Source organism: Trachurus japonicus, chromosome 1, assembly GCF_045865225.1.
Source record: "Trachurus japonicus isolate A0001 chromosome 1, Traja_1.0".
NCBI classification, from domain to species: Eukaryota; Metazoa; Chordata; class Actinopteri; order Carangiformes; family Carangidae; genus Trachurus; species Trachurus japonicus.
Window position 1 is genome coordinate 38,344,370 of NC_140907.1, and position 18,172 is coordinate 38,362,541.

The 18,172-nt window shown below is 44.3% G+C and overlaps 1 protein-coding gene across 1 annotated transcript in view; it reads right to left on the reverse strand.

Moving 5' to 3' along the window:
- Nucleotides 1-208: 208 nt before the first annotated feature.
- Nucleotides 209-18,172, reverse strand: part of cct4 (chaperonin containing TCP1, subunit 4 (delta)) — a 36,141-nt gene continuing 18,177 nt past the window's right edge. The window contains exons 6-13 of the mRNA XM_085787389.1: nucleotides 13,026-13,158; nucleotides 11,544-11,683; nucleotides 11,337-11,433; nucleotides 11,110-11,220; nucleotides 7,568-7,698; nucleotides 3,968-4,202; nucleotides 1,728-1,841; nucleotides 209-395 (exon numbers count right to left, since the gene is read on the reverse strand). Coding sequence (XP_085643515.1) covers nucleotides 381-395; nucleotides 1,728-1,841; nucleotides 3,968-4,202; nucleotides 7,568-7,698; nucleotides 11,110-11,220; nucleotides 11,337-11,433; nucleotides 11,544-11,683; nucleotides 13,026-13,158 — 976 coding nt within the window. The 3' untranslated portion in view covers nucleotides 209-380. The remainder of the gene's footprint in view (nucleotides 396-1,727; nucleotides 1,842-3,967; nucleotides 4,203-7,567; nucleotides 7,699-11,109; nucleotides 11,221-11,336; nucleotides 11,434-11,543; nucleotides 11,684-13,025; nucleotides 13,159-18,172) is intronic.

Consider the following 18,172-nt stretch of genomic DNA (forward strand, 5'->3'; position numbering starts at 1 on the left):
TGTAGGAACCCGTCTTGGTGCCGGTCCAAGAATTTCACCGTGAGCGCAGAGATTGATGGGAAAAGCAGGAAACATCGTCTCATCTCTTTCCGTTTATTCACAGCGTTGAATGAACAGTTGAAGTGTTTTTTTTACACAACGTCGTTATGTTGACTAGAAAGAAGCAGACGTGCAGCAGCTGGAGTGTCAACAACAACAACAACAACAACAACAAAAACCAATAACGAGCTGTTGTGTTTTTATTAAATTATGCAACAACGTAACAACTACAGTGGAAATCTGAACAGACGGACGTCGACCGATCCCTCGCAGCCCCGACACACGGAGGAGAGGAGAGGAGGAGCAGGAGGAGCAGGAGGAGGAGCAGGAGGAGGCGCCGCTTATCGAGTGTTGACCTGCAGAGAGAGAGAGAGAGACGGTCAGGTGGAGGAGGAGGAGAGAGGTAAAGAGGAGGAAGGAGGAGAGGGGGAGGAGGAGGAAGAGAGAGAGAGGAAGAAGAGGAGGAGAAGGAAGAAGGAAGAAGGAGGAGGAGAGAGGAAGAGGAGGAAAAAAGAGGAAGGAGGAAGAAGAGGAGGGGGGAAGGAGGAGGAGGAGGAAAAAAGAGGAAGGAGGAAGAGGAGGAGGAAGAAGAGGAGGGGGGAAGGAGGAGGAGGAAGAAAAAGGAATAGGAGGAAAAAGGAGGATGGAATGGGAGGAGGGAGGAGGAAAAGGAGGAGGAAGAAGGAGGAGAGGAGGAGGAGGAAGGTGAAGGAAGAAGAAGGAGGAGGAGAGAGGAAGAGGAGGAAGGAGAAGAAGGAGGAGGAAGAGAAGGAAGGAGGAAAAGGAGGAAGAGAAGGAAGAAGAGGATGAGGAGGAGAGAGGAGGAGAGAGGAAGAAGAGGAAGGAGGAGGAGGAGAAAGAGGGGGAAGGAGGAAGAGGAGGAAGAAGGAAGAAGAGGAGAAAGAGGAGGAGGAGGAGCAGGAGGAGGAAGGAAGAGAGAGGAGGAAGAGGAGGAAGGAGGAAGAAGAAGGAGGAGGAGGAGGAAGGAAGAGAGAGGAGGAAGAGGAGGAAGGAAGAGAAGGAGGAGGAGCAGGAGGAGGAAGGAAGAGGAGGAGAGGAGGAGGAAGGAGAAAGAGGAGGAGGAGGAAGAGGAGGAAGGAGGAAGAAGAAGGAGGAAGGAGGAAGGAAGAGAGAGGAGGAGGAAGAGGAGGAGTCAGAGGAAGGAGGAGAAGAAGGAGGAAGAGGAGGAGGAAGAGAGAGGAGGAGGAAGAGGAGGAGTCAGAGGAAGGAGGAGAAGAAGGAGGAAGAGAAGGAGGAGGAAGAGGAGGAGGAAGGAAGAGGAGGAGTCAGAGGAAGGAAGAGAGAGGAGAAAGAGAAGGAGGAGGAAGAGGAGGAGGAAGGAAGAGGAGGAGTCAGAGGAAGGAAGAGAGAGGAGAAAGAGAAGGAGGAGGAGGAAGGAAGAGAGAGGAGGAGGAAGAGGAGGAGGAAGGAGGAGGAGGAAGGAAGAGGAAGAGGAGGAGTCAGAGGAAGGAGGAGAAGAAGGAGGAGGTGGAGGAGGAAGGAAGAGGAAGAGGAGGAGTCAGAGGAAGGAGGAGAAGAAGGAGGAGGTGGAGGAGGAAGGAAGAGGAAGAGGAGGAGTCAGAGGAAGGAGGAGAAGAAGGAGGAGGTGGAGGAGGAAGGAAGAGGAAGAGGAGGAGTCAGAGGAAGGAGGAGAAGAAGGAGGAAGAGGAGGAGGAGCAGTGTCTCACCACGTCGTCTATCTTCAGGATGCTGCGGACCGTCTCGGTGGCCAGCGTCAGAGCGCTGATGGAGACGAGCAGCGGCTGGACCACCAGCTCCTCCAGGATGTTGGAGATCCCTCCCTACACACACACACACACAGAGACAGTCAGACACACACACACACACACACACACACACACACACACACACACACACACACACACACGGGGAGATGCAGTCAGACACAAGGCATGCTGGGTAATAATAATAAAGTACTTTCACTTTGTTATAGACCGAATCTCCTTGTTGTTTACATTCTACTTCCGGGTAGAAAACCAGCTGTAATGTGAATGAGATCAATAGTAACGAACGAGAGTTTAGCTATATATCATATTTTTCACGCCCTATCACCGTTTAGACAAATCTGAAATGATTGAAGAAACATTACTATTTCTGTGTGTGTGTTTTGTGTTGCTATGTGTTGTATTTATTCAGTTTGGGGGAATCACAGAGTCTAGAAAGCATCAGTGGCTGCAGCTGACAGGGACAGCTAACGGTAGCTAAGCTAACGGCGGTAGCTAAGCTAACAGCGGTAGCTAAGCTAACAGCAGGACGTCAGCTGTTAAAACCCTCCCGTTGTGGGACACGACATGAAACTACTCCAGTTAGCTCAGTCATGTTGGAACTCAGATATCCGCTGGAGAAAATATTTTTTCATGGAGCGTTTATTGAGTCACTGAGTTATTAAAGTTAAACAGGTAGCTAACCGTTAACCTAATTACAAAAATGTGCACACGTAAATAGTAATGTTTGTCCATCATTGGTTTTATAAACTTTACAAACATCAGATTAGTCTAAACGGTGATATAGTGACATGAAAAATTAGATAGTGAAACTCTCGTCCGTCACTATTGTTCTCATGCTGGTTTTCTACCCGGAAGTAGTTGTAAACAACAAGGAGATTCGTCCTATTTTAGATTTCTGACAACTTTACCTATGTTTCCTGAATAAAACTATAAAACTTAGGGAAAGGGATAGTTCAACATTTTGTCAAATTGGCCCATTGCCATAATAATCCCTATATATATCATAGCAGTAGGTTCGTTACCTTAAATTGACCTATGGCTAAGCCCCGCCCCCAAACACGATGAGCCAATCACAGTGCGCATAGCTAGCCCATACACTGGGACATTCTCTGCTTCCACGTCCATTGAAATGCATTGCAGTTAGTCAGTTTTCATTCGTTTTTATATGTTTTTTCTTGACATTTTAAGTTTAAAATGGTCAAACGGTGTTCATGGGCTACATGCAACTCCAACACTAGGTATCCTGAGAGGCTGGGGGCCACGGGGGGGATTTTTTTAACCCTTTCCCAAGCCACATCTCAACCGAGAGAAGTGTCTGCTCTGGATAAAGTTATGCAGTAGACCACCACACCAACTAAACCTGGATAAACTTAACAAGGATGTCTACATCTGTTCTAAGTTAAGTCAACAACGTATTTGAGGCAACATATTGTCAGAGATGTTTAGATGTTAGCCAGTATCACAACTAAGCATAAAGTCTGCTAGCTTAATGCTAACGTATAATGTAAAACTCCATAGACAGGCTAACAGAAATTAGCCGGCAACCGACAGCCATAGCAGTAAAGCTAAGTGAAGTTTTGGTGACTTCCAGATGATATTTAATCTTTCTGTCTCCTGTGAAATGTCTCCTACTGTGACAGCTGTTGCCATAGCAACTGTCACCGGATGTTGGCTGTTTGTCCGAGTGAGTGGAGGGGGCGGGGCTTAGCCAGAGGTCAATTGTCCAGGGTTCCTACACATTTGAAATTTCCAAATTCCATACTTTTTCCAGACCCTAATTTCCAGACTTCACGTTAAAATATTCATATTATTTGTGATATTTGAGTAAATAGATGTGCATAATATAAAAAAAACATTCAATTTATCATTTATTTTCATTATTCTGAACGTGTATGCCATTAGGAGATTGTAGCTAGGTACAATAGCACATACAAAATAATTAACCCAAATAACTTCAGATGAGATCAAACCCAGAGAAGTATTAAGAAAAATATATTTCCATATAATAGTTTCCATTTTCCATACTTTTCCAGACCTGGAAATGTATAAAATCAAATTCCATACTTTTCCATACCTGCGTAGGAACCCTGATTGTCGGTGCAAGCTATTTTTAGAACGGCGGAGCAGAACCATTTGGGGTTTTATTCATGATTATTATTTTATTTTTAAACTGTATGTACCTTGCGGACGTTGATGCCGGCCACCTTGTCTCCCTGGGCGTGCCGGTTGCGCAGCTCGGTCACCGTGGAGATGGGGTTGAGGCCGGCGTTCTCGGCCAGCGTGGAGGGGATCACCTCCAGCGCGTCGGCGTACGCACGCACGCAGTACGCCTCCATCCCCGCCAGCGTACGGGAATACTCGGCCAGACGGACCGCCAGCTCGATCTCCGGGGCGCCGCCGCCCGCGATCAGGGCTCTGAGGAGGAGGAGGAGGAGGGGGGGGAGGAAGAGGAGAGAGGAGAGAGGAGGAAAGAAGAGGAGGAGAAAAGAGGAAGAGGAAAGTGGAGGAGGAAGAGGAAAGAGGAGGAGGAGGAGGAAGAGGAAGGAAGAGGAGGAGGAAGGAGGAAGAGGAGAGAGGAGGAGGAGGAAGGAAGAGGAGAGAGGAGGAAGAGGAGGAAAGGGAAGGAGGAGGAGGAGGAAGAGGAGAGAGGAGGAGGAGGAGGAAGAGGAAGGAAGAGGAGGAGGAAGAATGAAGAGGAGGGGGAGGAAGAAGGAGGAAGAAGGAAGAGGAGAGAGGAGAGAGGAGGAGGAAGGAAGGAAGAGGAGAGAGGAGGAGGAGGAGGAGGAGGGAGGAGGGGAGAGGAGGAAGAGGAGGAAAGAGAAGGAGGAGGAGGAAGAGGAGAGAGGAGGAGGAGGAAGAAAGAGAAGGAGGAGGAGGAGGAGGAAGAGGAGAGAGGAAGAGGAGGAGGAGGAAGAAGAGGAGAGAGGAGGAGGAGGAGGAGGAGGGGGGGGAGAGAGAGGAGGAGGAGGAGGAAGGAAGAGGAGGAGGAAGAGGAGAGAGGAGGAGGAGGAGGAGGAGGAGGAGGAGGAGGAGGAAGAAGAGGAGAGAGGAGGAGGAGGAGGAAGGAAGAGGAGAGAGGAGGAGGAGGAAGGAAGAGGAAGGAAGAGGAGGAGGAGGAGGAAGAGGAGAGAGGAGGAGGAGGAGGAGGAGGAGGAGGAAGAAGAGGAGAGAGGAGGAGGAGGAAGGAAGAGGAGGAGGAGAGAGGAGGGGGAGGAGGAGGAGGAGGGAGGAGAGAGGAGGAGGAAGAGGAGGAGGAGGAGGAGGAGGAGGAGGAGGAGGAAGAAGAGGAGAGAGGAGGAGGAGGAAGAGGAGGATAGAGGAGGAGTAGGAGGAGAGAGGAAGGAAAAATTTAAATATGTCACAATGTGATTCTGTCAACTACAATAAAACACACGGCGTGTGTGTGTGTGTGTGTGTGTGTGTGTGTGTGTGTGTGTGTGTGTGTGTGTGTGTGTGTGTCTCTGTTAGCGGTTTCACACTGGCAGCGCTCCGGCTCGGTTCTGGTTCCTGAACGCAACTTCGAACCGGCCGGCGCTCATTGATGTTGGTCTCATTGATGTTGGTCTCATTGATGTTGGTCTCATCAATGAGACCAACATTTATCTCCTAAAAATAATTTAGCCAGCCGGTGTTAAACCTCTACAAACCTGCGGGTAAGTTCATTAGCGATCGTTTCCCCCCCGGGATGACGACGGAGGTTGGCCGGCCGAGCAGCTCTGCAGACCGGCTGCTGGAGCTTCACTTCTCCCAAAAACATCGGAGCAAACTTCTAAACGGCTGTGATTTGGATAAACTGGTCGTACAGTATATTTGGGATCTTAAAGGGACAACGAGGAGTTTCTCCAGCGGCAGAACGAAAAATTCCGCGACAATAAAAAAGTCTCATATTAATGTGGATGAATCTACGTTACCACTTGTTAATGGCCCATTTTAGATAAATCTATGGTTTTGTCTCTATGGTTATTTTGTTATTATTAGTGGTGGTGGAAATGCTGGGCGAGACGACCAGCGTTTCTTTACTTTCGGTTTCGTGGCGAGTCATGAGAATAACGCCGCCGAATCTCCGTTTATGGTGGGAACTACGACGGTATGTGATCGTCTTCCAACCTCTGACTTTAATTCTTGATGAATGAAAACATGAGTCTGTCTTGCGCCGGTCAAAGAATTTCACGGTGCGGAGGCTCATAAATGTAGTGTGGAAACACTTCGCTTTAACAAAACTCCTCATTGTCCCTTTAATGGTTACTTTCTCGCATGAAAAACTATTTTAAAGCAGAAGTAAGCGATCCGGTCGTTTTCGCTAATGCTGCGTTCCAGGCAGGCTTTTGAAATCGTAAATTACAGCTTCAAGTCACAACTTACGACTTTGTAGCGTTCCAGGCAACCCACTCGTGTTTTTCCGACCTGTTTTACCGGTGAAAGTCACTATAACGGCCACTCGTAACTTCTGACCTGTGAACTCGTACCAGATCGAACTGGTACCACTTCACGGTCGGAAAAATACGAGTTTCCTTGAACGCACCATAACAGTCCTCGTCCCTACGTCGCCACATTCACGGCGTTCCTTGGCTGCACACACAGCCCTGCATGCCGTTCTCTCTCCTCATTGGATAAAAACTGTAGGATACGATAAATGTTTTCTCCTGGGCTCAGAGCAGAGCAGAGTGACTGACAGACCCGTGTTTCAGTCCAAACACTCTATGTAAGTGATTGCTGTCGGAAGATATAACTATTTAAGACTTATATTAACACAAATATATCACTTACTTCTGCTTTAACTATACAGTTTTGTCAGGGTTTACTTTTCTCATCTTCTGTAAAAATGTAACTTGCCAGAATCGTGGCAGTGTGAAACCGCTGTGTGTGTGTGTGTGTGTGTCTGTCTCAGTGTGTGTGTGTGTGTGTGTGTGTGTGTGTGAGAAGGCCCCGTGTCGACCAGCTGATGAGCAGCAGCTGATGAGCTGACGGTGAACTTTCTACTTCCTGTTCCTCTGCTCGTTACGCTGCTGCATTACGGAGCGATGCAGGAGCGCCTTTGTCAGAGGAGAGCTGTGATTGTAGTCTACTTGCCAGCCCATAGGGCCCCATTGTGAACCCGGAAATGTTGAGTACCCCAAAGTTTTATGTTAGAAATAGATAGTATGGGTCCCCAGTATTCAGAAACTGCCGGATGCTAACTTATATATATTGGGCAATTAGCATAACAGACATAATTAGCATAAATTAGCATAATTTCCTATATGGGCAATATTTCAACTAAATTGACTTGGCTGATCTGGGCAATATTGGAGTGGTTTTAGGGGTTATTGATGATGTTTAATCCATTTCTGACATTTTCAAAATTCAAAATGGCTGTCTAAACCGGAAGTGACCAGATTTTAACCGCCAGTGGGCCGATTTTGATGGACCAAAATCTGGTCACTTCCGGTTTAGACAGCCATTTTGAATTTTGAAAATGTCAGAAATGGATTCAGCATCATCAATAACCCCTAAAACCACTCCAATATTGCCCAGATCAGCCAAGTCAATTTTGTTGAAATATTGACCATATAGGCAATTATGCTAATGTATGCTAATTATGTCAATAATGCTAATTGCCCAATATATATAAGTTAGCATCCGGCAGTTTCTGAATACTGGGGACCCATACTATCTATTTCTAACATAAAACTTTGGGGTACTCAACATTTCCGGGTACTCATTGTTGGCAAGTAGACTATTGGACGGTTTCTGTGAGTCATCATCAGTGTGTGTGTGTGTGTGTGTGTGTGTGTGTGTACCTCTTCTTGACCAGGCAGCGGATGACACACAGCGCGTCGTGGATGGAGCGCTCAGCTTCCTCCAGAACCAGTTTGTTGGAGCCGCGGACGACCAGACTCACCGTCTTCCCCGGGGAGGTGCAGCCCGTGATCTGTGAGAGGGGGGGGTGAAGGTGGTGGGAGGAAGAGAGTTAATAGTGGTGGAGACTCATTGTCATCTTGATCATTGGTCAGACCCATAGATATATAAATGTAGATGCCTCTGCCTCTGACGCTGCTGCCCATTGGAACGGATTGTCGCCGCCGCCGCCGCCGCCATCTTGAGCAGGAGGTGTCTAACTTTGACTTCCTGTATCTACTAGTGTTGTCACGATACCAACATTTTGGTACCGGTATCGGTACCAACATGTTTTTCGATACTTTTCGATACTTTTCGGTACTTTTCCAAATAAAAAGAGAACACAAAAAATGTCATTATTGGCTTTATTTTAATAGAAAATCTTAGAACTATAACATATGTACCAGTAAATAATCAGTAAATCAGTAAACAGTCACTGCTGCTGCAGGATTAAATTTCCATCTATATTATTCTGAACTCTTCCTAAATTAAAACAGTAGTGGTCTGTTTAAAAATGAATATCAACTTGTTTTCTTTGCATTATTTGAGGTCTGAAAACACTGCATCTTTTTTTGTTATTTTGACCAGTTGTAATTTTTGGGAGAAATTGTCATCAGTAGTTTATAGAATGAAACACAAACGTTCATGTTACTCAAACACACACACCTATTGTTTCCCATACGTAGACCAAATTGACCCCCCCCTCCTCCTCCGCGTAGCGCTCCCTCGCTGTGTTCACTCACTCGCTCACTCACAGAGAGAGAGAGAGAGAGAGAGACTATGCATGCCAGTGGTGGTGCGCGGTAAAAACGAAACTTACGTATCAACCAGCAGTGTTTGCATTAATTAACGAGTCTGTAGCGGCCCGTCTCTCTCTCCCCCGCGCGGCGCACACACACATAAACACAGGCACATGGACAGGTGGCGCTGTAATGGTAAATTAAAAAAAAAGCGCACCTTGCTTCGCTTGTGACTCGCTCACTCGCTGCGGCTCAAATTACAATGCGGCGACTTCACGCGGCGACGTCACCGCTGCCGGCGGCGCAAAATGAAAGTACCGGTCCCATCTAAGCGCAGTATGGTACCGTTTTAAATGCGTTAGTACCCCGGTACCACTCTAGTACCGGTATACCGAACAACCCTAGTATCTACAGAGGCAGAGGTCTATCACTGAAGCCCTTTGTTTTAATAGAAATACTCAGCTACATAACTCACCTTAGCAGTTATAGGGTTAATGTCAGTGCCATGAAACTGATTTAATATGGCCTAGCAGTTATATAGGTAGCCTACAGTGGTTTACACTCGCTCGCCGGCCTCATCACCATGGCAACCACAAACTCACAACTACCACAGCCTATAGACCGAATCTCCTTGTTGTTTACATTCTACTTCCGGGTAGAAAACCAGCACGTAATGTGAATGAGATCAATAGTAACGAACGAGAGTTTAGCTATATATCATATTTTTCACGCCCTATCAATCAATCAATCTATCAATCAATCTGTTTATTTCGGGCAGGTCAATTTAAATAATCATCATCACACTTCATCTTAGTTCAAATAATACAATACACATGGCCGAAAGGGAAAGCGGGATCACCGTTTAGACTAATCTGAAATGATTGAAGAAACATTACTATTTCTGTGTGTGTGTTTTGTGTTGCTATGTGTTGGATTTATTCAGTTTGGGGGAATCACAGTGTCTAGAAAGCATCAGTGGCTCAGCTGACAGGGACAGCTAACGGCGGTAGCTAAGCTAACGGCGGTAGCTAAGCTAACGGTAGCTAAGCTAACAGCAGGACGTCAGCTGTTAAAACCCTCCCGTTGTGGGACACGACATGAAACTACTCCAGTTAGCTCAGTCATGTTGGAACTCAGATATCCGCTGGAGAAAATATTTTTTCATGGAGCGTTTATTGAGTCACTGAGTTATTAAAGTTAAACAGGTAGCTAACCGTTAGCCCGGCTAATCTATGATAACCATGACTAATTACAAAAATGTGCACACAGAAATAGTAATGTTTGTCCAGTCATTGGTTTTATAGACTTTACAAACATCAGATTAGTCTAAACGGTGATATAGTGACATGAAAAAGTAGATAAATATAGTGAAACTCTCGTCCGTCACTATTGTTCTCATGCTGGTTTTCTACCAGGAAGTAGTTGTAAACAACAAGGAGATTCGTCCTATAGCCTACACATACAGGCAACAAAATAACAAACTATTAATATATTAACTAATGGTATATGCACTAAATGTAACACATATCCCACCCTATGATACGTTACCTTAGTTTCATAACTCACCTACATCAAATTCAACAAGTTCATAACAGTTATATTATATAAAACAACTTATTACTTGAGAAAAGTTATTCCATGTCTCTTGGTTTTGGCGTTTCTTTCATGGGAACATCCGTACGCGGCACAAAAGTTTGGCATTTAGCCAGATTCACAGCTGTCAAACCCTCTGACTGTTGACTGCTGCTCAGGAGGAACTCCTCCTCAAGATGGCCGCCGTGAAGCCCCAATGCGGCATCTATGGCTGTGTTCGAAATCATCCACTTACTCACTCACTCCCTATCCACTACATCATGTATATGATATAGTGCACTACATCATGTACACGATGTAGGGAATGACGGGAGGAGAATTCGGACACTAGACGGTAATTTTCTGGACGTGGTTGCGTCAGCTGATGCGCCAGGTGTTGCTGTGACGGAAGCAGACGCGCCGAGAATCATGTAAACAAACCATGGATGTATGAAACAAACCGGACACATAAAAATAAAAACCAGACCCTTGCGGGAACATTTGAGGATGTGATTCTGTGTGGTTGTGTTACTCGGACAATAAACTGTTGAAATATCGGAAGTTTGGTTTGGTCGACTGCTGTTGTGTGTCCCGACCGTGTAACAGCTCTGTGGCTATTAGCTTAGCTCGTTAGCTGGTATTTCCTCCATATTCTACTACAGTTTCTTAATTAGATTGATTTAATGCTGCCTGTTATTGTTGGGATGCTGCTGCCCAACTCCTGCTGCTGCTCAGGCAAACGGAGCCAAGGCAAATACATCTGAGGAGTTTTTTTGGTAAATTGCCTAAATAAATCGTAGCTAACATGCTAATTAGCTTCCTCTTCTTCTCTGGCAAAACACGACCGCATTGCATTGTGGGATACTGGAGTAGAAAGTAGTGTACATCGCTTGTTCACTCAATGTTGGGGTGCATTGTGGGTGTTTTGTCGTCCACTACATAGTGGATGAAATTAATCGCGGAGAATTCGAACAACACTACAAAATGGCGAACACACTGTATAGTTAGTAACTACATCCGTGATAGGGGGAGATTTACAACACAGCCTGTGTATATATATCTATGGGTCAGACATGTGTGACATCACCACCTGGTGACATCATCAGTGTGTGTGACATCATCAGTGCTCTGACCTTGACCAGCTTCCCGGAGCCGTCCAGGTTGACCTCCTCTGCCAGCTCCGCTGAGCCCAGCATCTCTGGAGAGAAGTGGTCGATGTGGGCGATGGGCCGCGTGCCCAGGGTCTGAACACACAACACAACACACAATATTACACACACTTTACTACACACACATTCTGCTGAGTCATGGTGAGACGGTGACAGGTGCTGAGTCATGGTCGTGTCGTGTCGTGTGTCACCTTGCAGATGAACTCGATGTCTTCTCTCTCGATCTCCTTCACCACCATGATCTTCATCTTGTTCAGGAAGTGGAGCGCCAGGTCGCTCAGAGCGTCTCTGCAGGAGGAGCAGGAGGAGGAGGAGGAGGAGCAGCACAGTGTCAAGGAGGAGGAGGAAGAAGAGGAGGAGGAGTAAGAGGAGGAGAAAGAGGAGGAGGAGCAGGGTACCTGAGGATAGACTTCTGGATGAGCAGCACGTTGCATCCAGCCTTCTTGATCTGCTTCACCAGGTTGAGGATGTAGGCTCTCTCCTCCCTCAGCACCCGGTCCATCTGGGCGTAGTCCGACACCACGATCTGGTTGTCCATCTGAGACACACACACACACACACACACACACACACACACACACACAGGTCACTCTGGGGTTAAAGGCATAGTTCAACACTTTGGCAAATTGGCCGAATCTCCTTGTTGTTTACATTCTACTTCCGGGTAGAAAACCAGCTGTAATGTGAATGAGATCAATAGTAACAAACGAGAGTTTAGCTATATATCATATTTTTCACGCCCTATCACCGTTTAGACAAATCTGAAATGATTGAAGAAACATTACTATTTCTGTGTGTGTGTTTTGTGTTGCTATGTGTTGTATTTATTCAGTTTGGGGGAATCACGGTGTCTAGAAAGCATCAGTGGCTCAGCTGACAGGGACAGCTAACGGTAGCTAAGCTAACGGTAGCTAAGCTAACGGCGGTAGCTAAGCTAACAGCAGGACGTCAGCTGTTAAAACCCTCCCGTTGTGGGACACGACATGAAACTACTCCAGTTAGCTCAGTCATGTTGGAACTCAGATATCCGCTGGAGAAAATATTTTTTCATGGAGCGTTTATTGAGTCACTGAGTTATTAAAGTTAAACAGGTAGCTAACCGTTAGCCCAGTAATAGTAATGTTTGTCCAATCATTGGTTTCATAAACTTTACAAACATCAGATTAGTCTAAACGGTGATATAGTGACATGAAAAAGTAGATATATATAGTGAAACTCTCGTCCGTCACTATTGTTCTCATGCTGGTTTTCTACCCGGAAGTAGTTGTATAGGCTTGGTCCTATAGTCTTAGCAGTAGGTTCGTTAACAGCGGAGCAGAGCCGTGAGCTGCTCAGAGCTACACTACGGAGGCTCATTATGGGATTTCTTGGTTTCCCTCATCAAACTCATCAAATACACAATCCAACAACTCCACAACGCTCTGGTGGACAAGTTGTGAGCTGCACATTCACCACGCTATGAGATAATAACACAACGTTACCACACAGAGTTGTTTTAGAGGGAAATACAGAGACTGTTGATGAAAAACTGTCCCTGAAGGCAACGTGCATCAGCGGTTTTGCATGAATTTCCCTCTAAAACAACTCTGTGTGGTAACGTTGTGTTATTATCTCATAGCGTGGTGAATGTGCAGCTCACAACTTGTCCCCCAGAGCGTTGTGGAGTTGTTGGATTGTGTATTTGATGAGGGGAAACCAAGAAATCCCATAATGAGCCTCCGTTCGTAGCGTAGCGTAGCTCTGCGCAGCAATGGGCCGATTCGCCACAATGTCGAACTATCCCTTTTAAGTCAAAATCTATGACTTCAACTGTGTATGAAAGGCCACAACAGGGCTTTTAATTTGAAGGGCCAGGTAACAGGAAGTCAGTTGTGACTCACGTCGGTCTTGGGCGGCGACAGGCAGAACTGGATGAGTCCGATCTTGGCCTTCTCCACGCGGGACACGCCGCTGTTGGCCACCCGCTGGGTCAGAACCAGACCGTCCACCAGCTCACAGTCGTCGATGGTTCCCCTGGAAACAACAACAACAACAACAACAACAACAACAGAGTCAGACTCCTGGGGCCTGTTGTTCCAAACCTAGATACGGGATTAAGCCGGGATATGCTGGTTCTCCTGGAGGAGGAGGAGGAGGAGGAAAGAAGAGGAGGATAAGAAGGAAGGGAGGGAGGGAAGAGAGAAGGTGCGTTTCCATTACCACTTAACTCATTGAGTGCCAACCACGTAATTTCTCGTTTTTCGTTCCCATGCGTTGAGTGCCAAAAACGAGATTTTACGTTTTTTGCTTCTTTTTTTTTAAATTATGAAAATAGACACTTTAATACACATTATATGTAAATTTGGGGACTCTATGACGAGTAGAACTGAAATAGATGACGATCAAAAACTCATGACAGCTCATGATCTGGAAGTTTTTATCATAACTCGGCTTCTGCAAACGGAGTTCTGCATGTACACCGTGTCCTCCCCGGTCTAGTCCAGTCATTTTATGAGAAAAGGTTAAACAAATTGCAACAGAAGCAAACTCATCTGATTCTGTATCCTCAGCATGTCCTGAGTGAGGGAAAAAAAGCCCTGAAGAATCCCATTAGGGGAAAGTTTAGAAAAACACCCAAACATATCCCATTTATACGCATATAAAAAAAAAATTTCACGTGAATAGGGTAAAATTTTTACCCTTTAGATATCTCCATGAAAATTACTGAGTTGATTACTTACATTAAGACAAACAAAAAATGTATTACAAGTTTTTTGAAATTCTTTGTTAACATGAGCAAATTTGCATACATTTGCATAAATTCCACCGTTTTGACAGCACATGTATATATGAAGTTACTGTGGTGGTACCAGCATGGAAATTGGAATGAGTTGACTCCATCGGTCAACCGACAAGTTGACCACTTTAAATTTCAAGATGACTGCAATTTTTCAAGACAGCCACATCCTTAGTAGAGCAGGTATGACATGCTCCGTCTCTATTAATGCTCATGGGCCTAAATTGGTTCCATTCCTTAAGTTTTTTAACTGTAATATCATATTAAAGTTAAAAAATGTCTTGTTCAATCTTGTTAACATATTATATGTTAACAAGATTGAAGAAGACATTTTCACCTGCTCTACTCAATGTTTAGATCAGGTGTTGTATGTATGCAAATTAGCCATACGTAATTGGATTATGCACTGTTGGCTCATGTCATACCTGCTCTACTAAGGATGTGGCTGTCTTGAAAAATTGCAGTCATCTTGAAATTTAAAGTGGTCAACTTGTCGGTTGACCGATGGAGTCAACTCATTCCAGTTTCCATGCCGGTACCACCACAGCAACTTCATATATACATGTGCTGTCAAAACGGTGGAATTTATGCAAATTTATACACATTTATGCAAATTTGCTCATGTTAACAAAGAATTTCAAAAAACTTGTAATACATTTTTTGTTTGTCTTAATGTAAGTAATCAACTCAGTAATTTTTATGGATATATCTAAAGGTTAAAAATTTTACCCTATACACGTGAAAACATTTTTTTATATGCGTATAAATGGGATATGTTTGGGTGTTTTTCTAAACTTTCCCCTAATGGGATTCTTCGGGGCTTTTTTCCCCTCACTCAGGACTCATGTTGAGGATACAAAATCAGTTGAGTTTGCTTCTGTGGCAATTAGTTCAAGGTTGACCCCTTTTTTGGTTTATAATTACTGGACTAAAAGAAAAGAATGACTGTTGTACATGTAGAGATGCTTTTAAGAAACATTTTGTTCAAGTGGTCGGAAAAAAATAAGAGACCACTTTAACTAAATGTTTCTGAAAAACATCTCTACATGTACAACAGTCATTCTTTTCCTTTCCAACACAAACACAACTCATTCTAAATGAAAGGGATAGTTCACCCAAAATTCAAACTTCACTCATTATCTCCTCCCCCTCATGTGGACTAATAAGGGCTGGGAGAAGTTTCAGAGTCCTCCGTGGCTTCTCTGAGTTACAGGGGGTCTCGGCGTAGCAGTGCATGTCCATATGACTGTATAGCTCCCGATGCCTCACAAAGACAAAGAAAATCCTCAAATCACAACACACCCTGGCCACTGTCGGTTTGAGCTACTCCCCTCTGGCAGGAGATACAGGACAATTAAAGCCACCACAAACAGATTTAAGAACAGTTTTTACCCCAAAGCAGTGACTGCACTTAACACTGAGTAATGATGAGTGGTCAGTGTGTGTTTTATGCTTTTTTTTAAAAAATGTTTTTATGAAATTTTGCACTGCAGGAGATGCACTTTTAATTTCGTTGTTGCGGAAATGACAATGACAATAAACGTATCTATCTATCTATCTATCTATCTATCTATCTATAACGGTTGCAAATGGATACCAACTGTCTTCGTAACAAAAAGACACACCAAAAAACATCCAAATACCTCCAATCTCGCAAGATTTGGACGAACCGGGAAGAGGAGCTTCGAGAAGCTTCCGCTACAAAACAAGCTTGAAATATAGACTTATTTAATTTCTCATGTTGGGGGCTTCAATACAAGACGGCTTCAATACAAGACGGACATTACATACGAGCAGCATGGAGGTATTTGGATGTTTTTTGGTGTCTTTTTGTTACAAAGACAGTTGGTATCCATTTGCAACCGTTATATGGACATGCACTGCTACGCCGAGACCCCCTGTAACTCAGAGAAGCCACGGAGGACTCTGAAACTTCTCCCAGCCCTTAGTCCACATGAGGGGGAGTAGAAGATAATGAGTGAAACATTTCAATTTTGGGTGAACTATCCCTTTAAAGAATATATCCATTTAAAAAAAAAAAAAAAAAAAAAAAAAAAAAGTCTGAGAGGCCCGGGCAGCAGGTCAAGCAGCAGGAAAAGGTTATTCAGACTTCACCCACAGAAGAACCACTTTAGGTCAAAATGTTTCATCTGTAAAAAGGTAAAGATGGAAAAACCTCCCAGTAACAATTAGAGGAGAAAACTAAAAGCTTTGGTTACAAACAAACAGGACATGTGCCCTCCTGAAACTTGTGTTGACCCTTTGCACGTGACGTCAAGTTCCACTCGCGGTAGACAGGGCTGTACAGCGCTACATCTCAACATGCCTGTGCTAAGAATGAATCTGCCCAGTAGCATGGCTGCTATGGGTGAACAACAAGAAGAAGCAGAGCAGTTCATCAGCTGGTCACTTGTGGAAACGTTTGTGAGAAAGAGTCGGAGCTAGAAGATAGGGGTGGGAGAAAAAAAAAAAAAAATCGATTCACATAAATATATATCTTATCTTCTATCTATCTATCTTCTATCTATATATATTATCTCAATATCTTCTTTGACGAGTTCACTTTATAATGGAGTATGTTAATTTATAGGCTCCTACAGTATTTGTGTGCAGATAAATGTTAAAGGGACAACCAGGAGTTTTGGAAAAGCAAAGTGTTTCCACTACTACATTTATGAGCCTTTGACCGGCGCAAGACAGACTCATGTTTTCATTAGGGCTGGGACGATATGCTTTTCTCCCGATTCGATTCTTCTACGATTTTTTGGATGCCGATTCGATTTAAATTGCGATTCTACGATATTGCCGATTCTCTCGATTTTTAGTCGCATTTTTAACATTTATCTGCACACAAACACTGTAGGAGCCTATAAATTAACATACTCCATTATAAAATGAACTTAAACCCTTTTCAAAACCTGTACTCTCTGTATGTAAAAGAGGCTAACAAATACACATTGCACAATATTTAAAAAAATTCAAAAAATAAAAATTTTTTCAAAAAAAAAAAAATCGATTTTTGAAAAAAAAAATCGATTTAAAAATCGTCAAAAAAGATATCGCGATATCTATGTGAATCGATTTTTTCTCCCACCCCTAGTTTTCATTCATCAAGAATTAAAGTCAGAGGTTGGAAGACGATCACATACCGTCGTAGTTCCCACCATAAACGGAGATTCGGCTGCGTTATTCTCATGACTCGCCACGAAACCGAAAGTAAAGAAACGCTGGTCGGCTCGCCCAGCATTTCCACCACCACTAATAATAACAAAATAACCATAGAGACAAAACCATAGATTTATAGAAAATGGACCATTAAACAAGTGTGGGTAGCGGAGATTCATCCACATTAATATGAGACTTTTTTATAACCAAATAGAAACTCCTCGTTGTCCCTTTAAAAATGCAGACTAAAACCAGAGACGTTCTAATATGAGGAGACAGACCACTCTGCCCGTTTTGAATGGGGAAAGCTGCGACACCAAAGATGGCGCATGCCCCGCCCCTTTTCACCAGCAGCCAATCACCTGCGTTGCCAGAGCTGAACTAGGCCAATCATGTTGTTGCACCAGCGCATGCGCACAAGTAGATTTACGACAGACAAACCTACCTGGTGGCAACAGCAACGAAAACGAAATGAAGGAAAGAGCTACCTCGCTACGTATACAGAATTCACCACATTCACATCAATAAGCGTTTTACAATGAACCGATCAGTCCACATTTTCTTTAATTTAATTTTTGAATGTATAGTTTTGTTCGTTTCATTTTTTAACCTAAACATTCAAACTGGGCCCCTTCCCCTGGGGGTGTTAGCCTCCTGTCCATGATAGCAGCAGCAGCAGCAGCAGCAGCAGCAGCAGCAGTCCACTCCAAAATAAAAAACACAGTCCGGATGAAGCACTGGAGCCGTGGACCGATAGGTGGTTTTCAGATGACGTCACGTGGAACGTCACGACTGCAGATGGAGGGCAGGAAGTGTTTTGCCAGCAGGAAAACAATAGGAAAATGCCTACTGTCTGCGCTGTCTACGGCTGTTCAAAACGGTCAAACCGGGAAAATCAAAAAAGTTACTGGAGAGTTCCTAAGGTAGTAAGACATAAAGGACTCAAATTTCAACAACTGACCGTAAAACGGTGTGTGGGAGGGACGGAAGTGACCATAGTAAACAAACGGTGTCCTAGCCTGTTCTACAGTAAAAATGGCACATAGAAAGAGGAGTAAAGCAATATATTAAGCGGCAATATATATT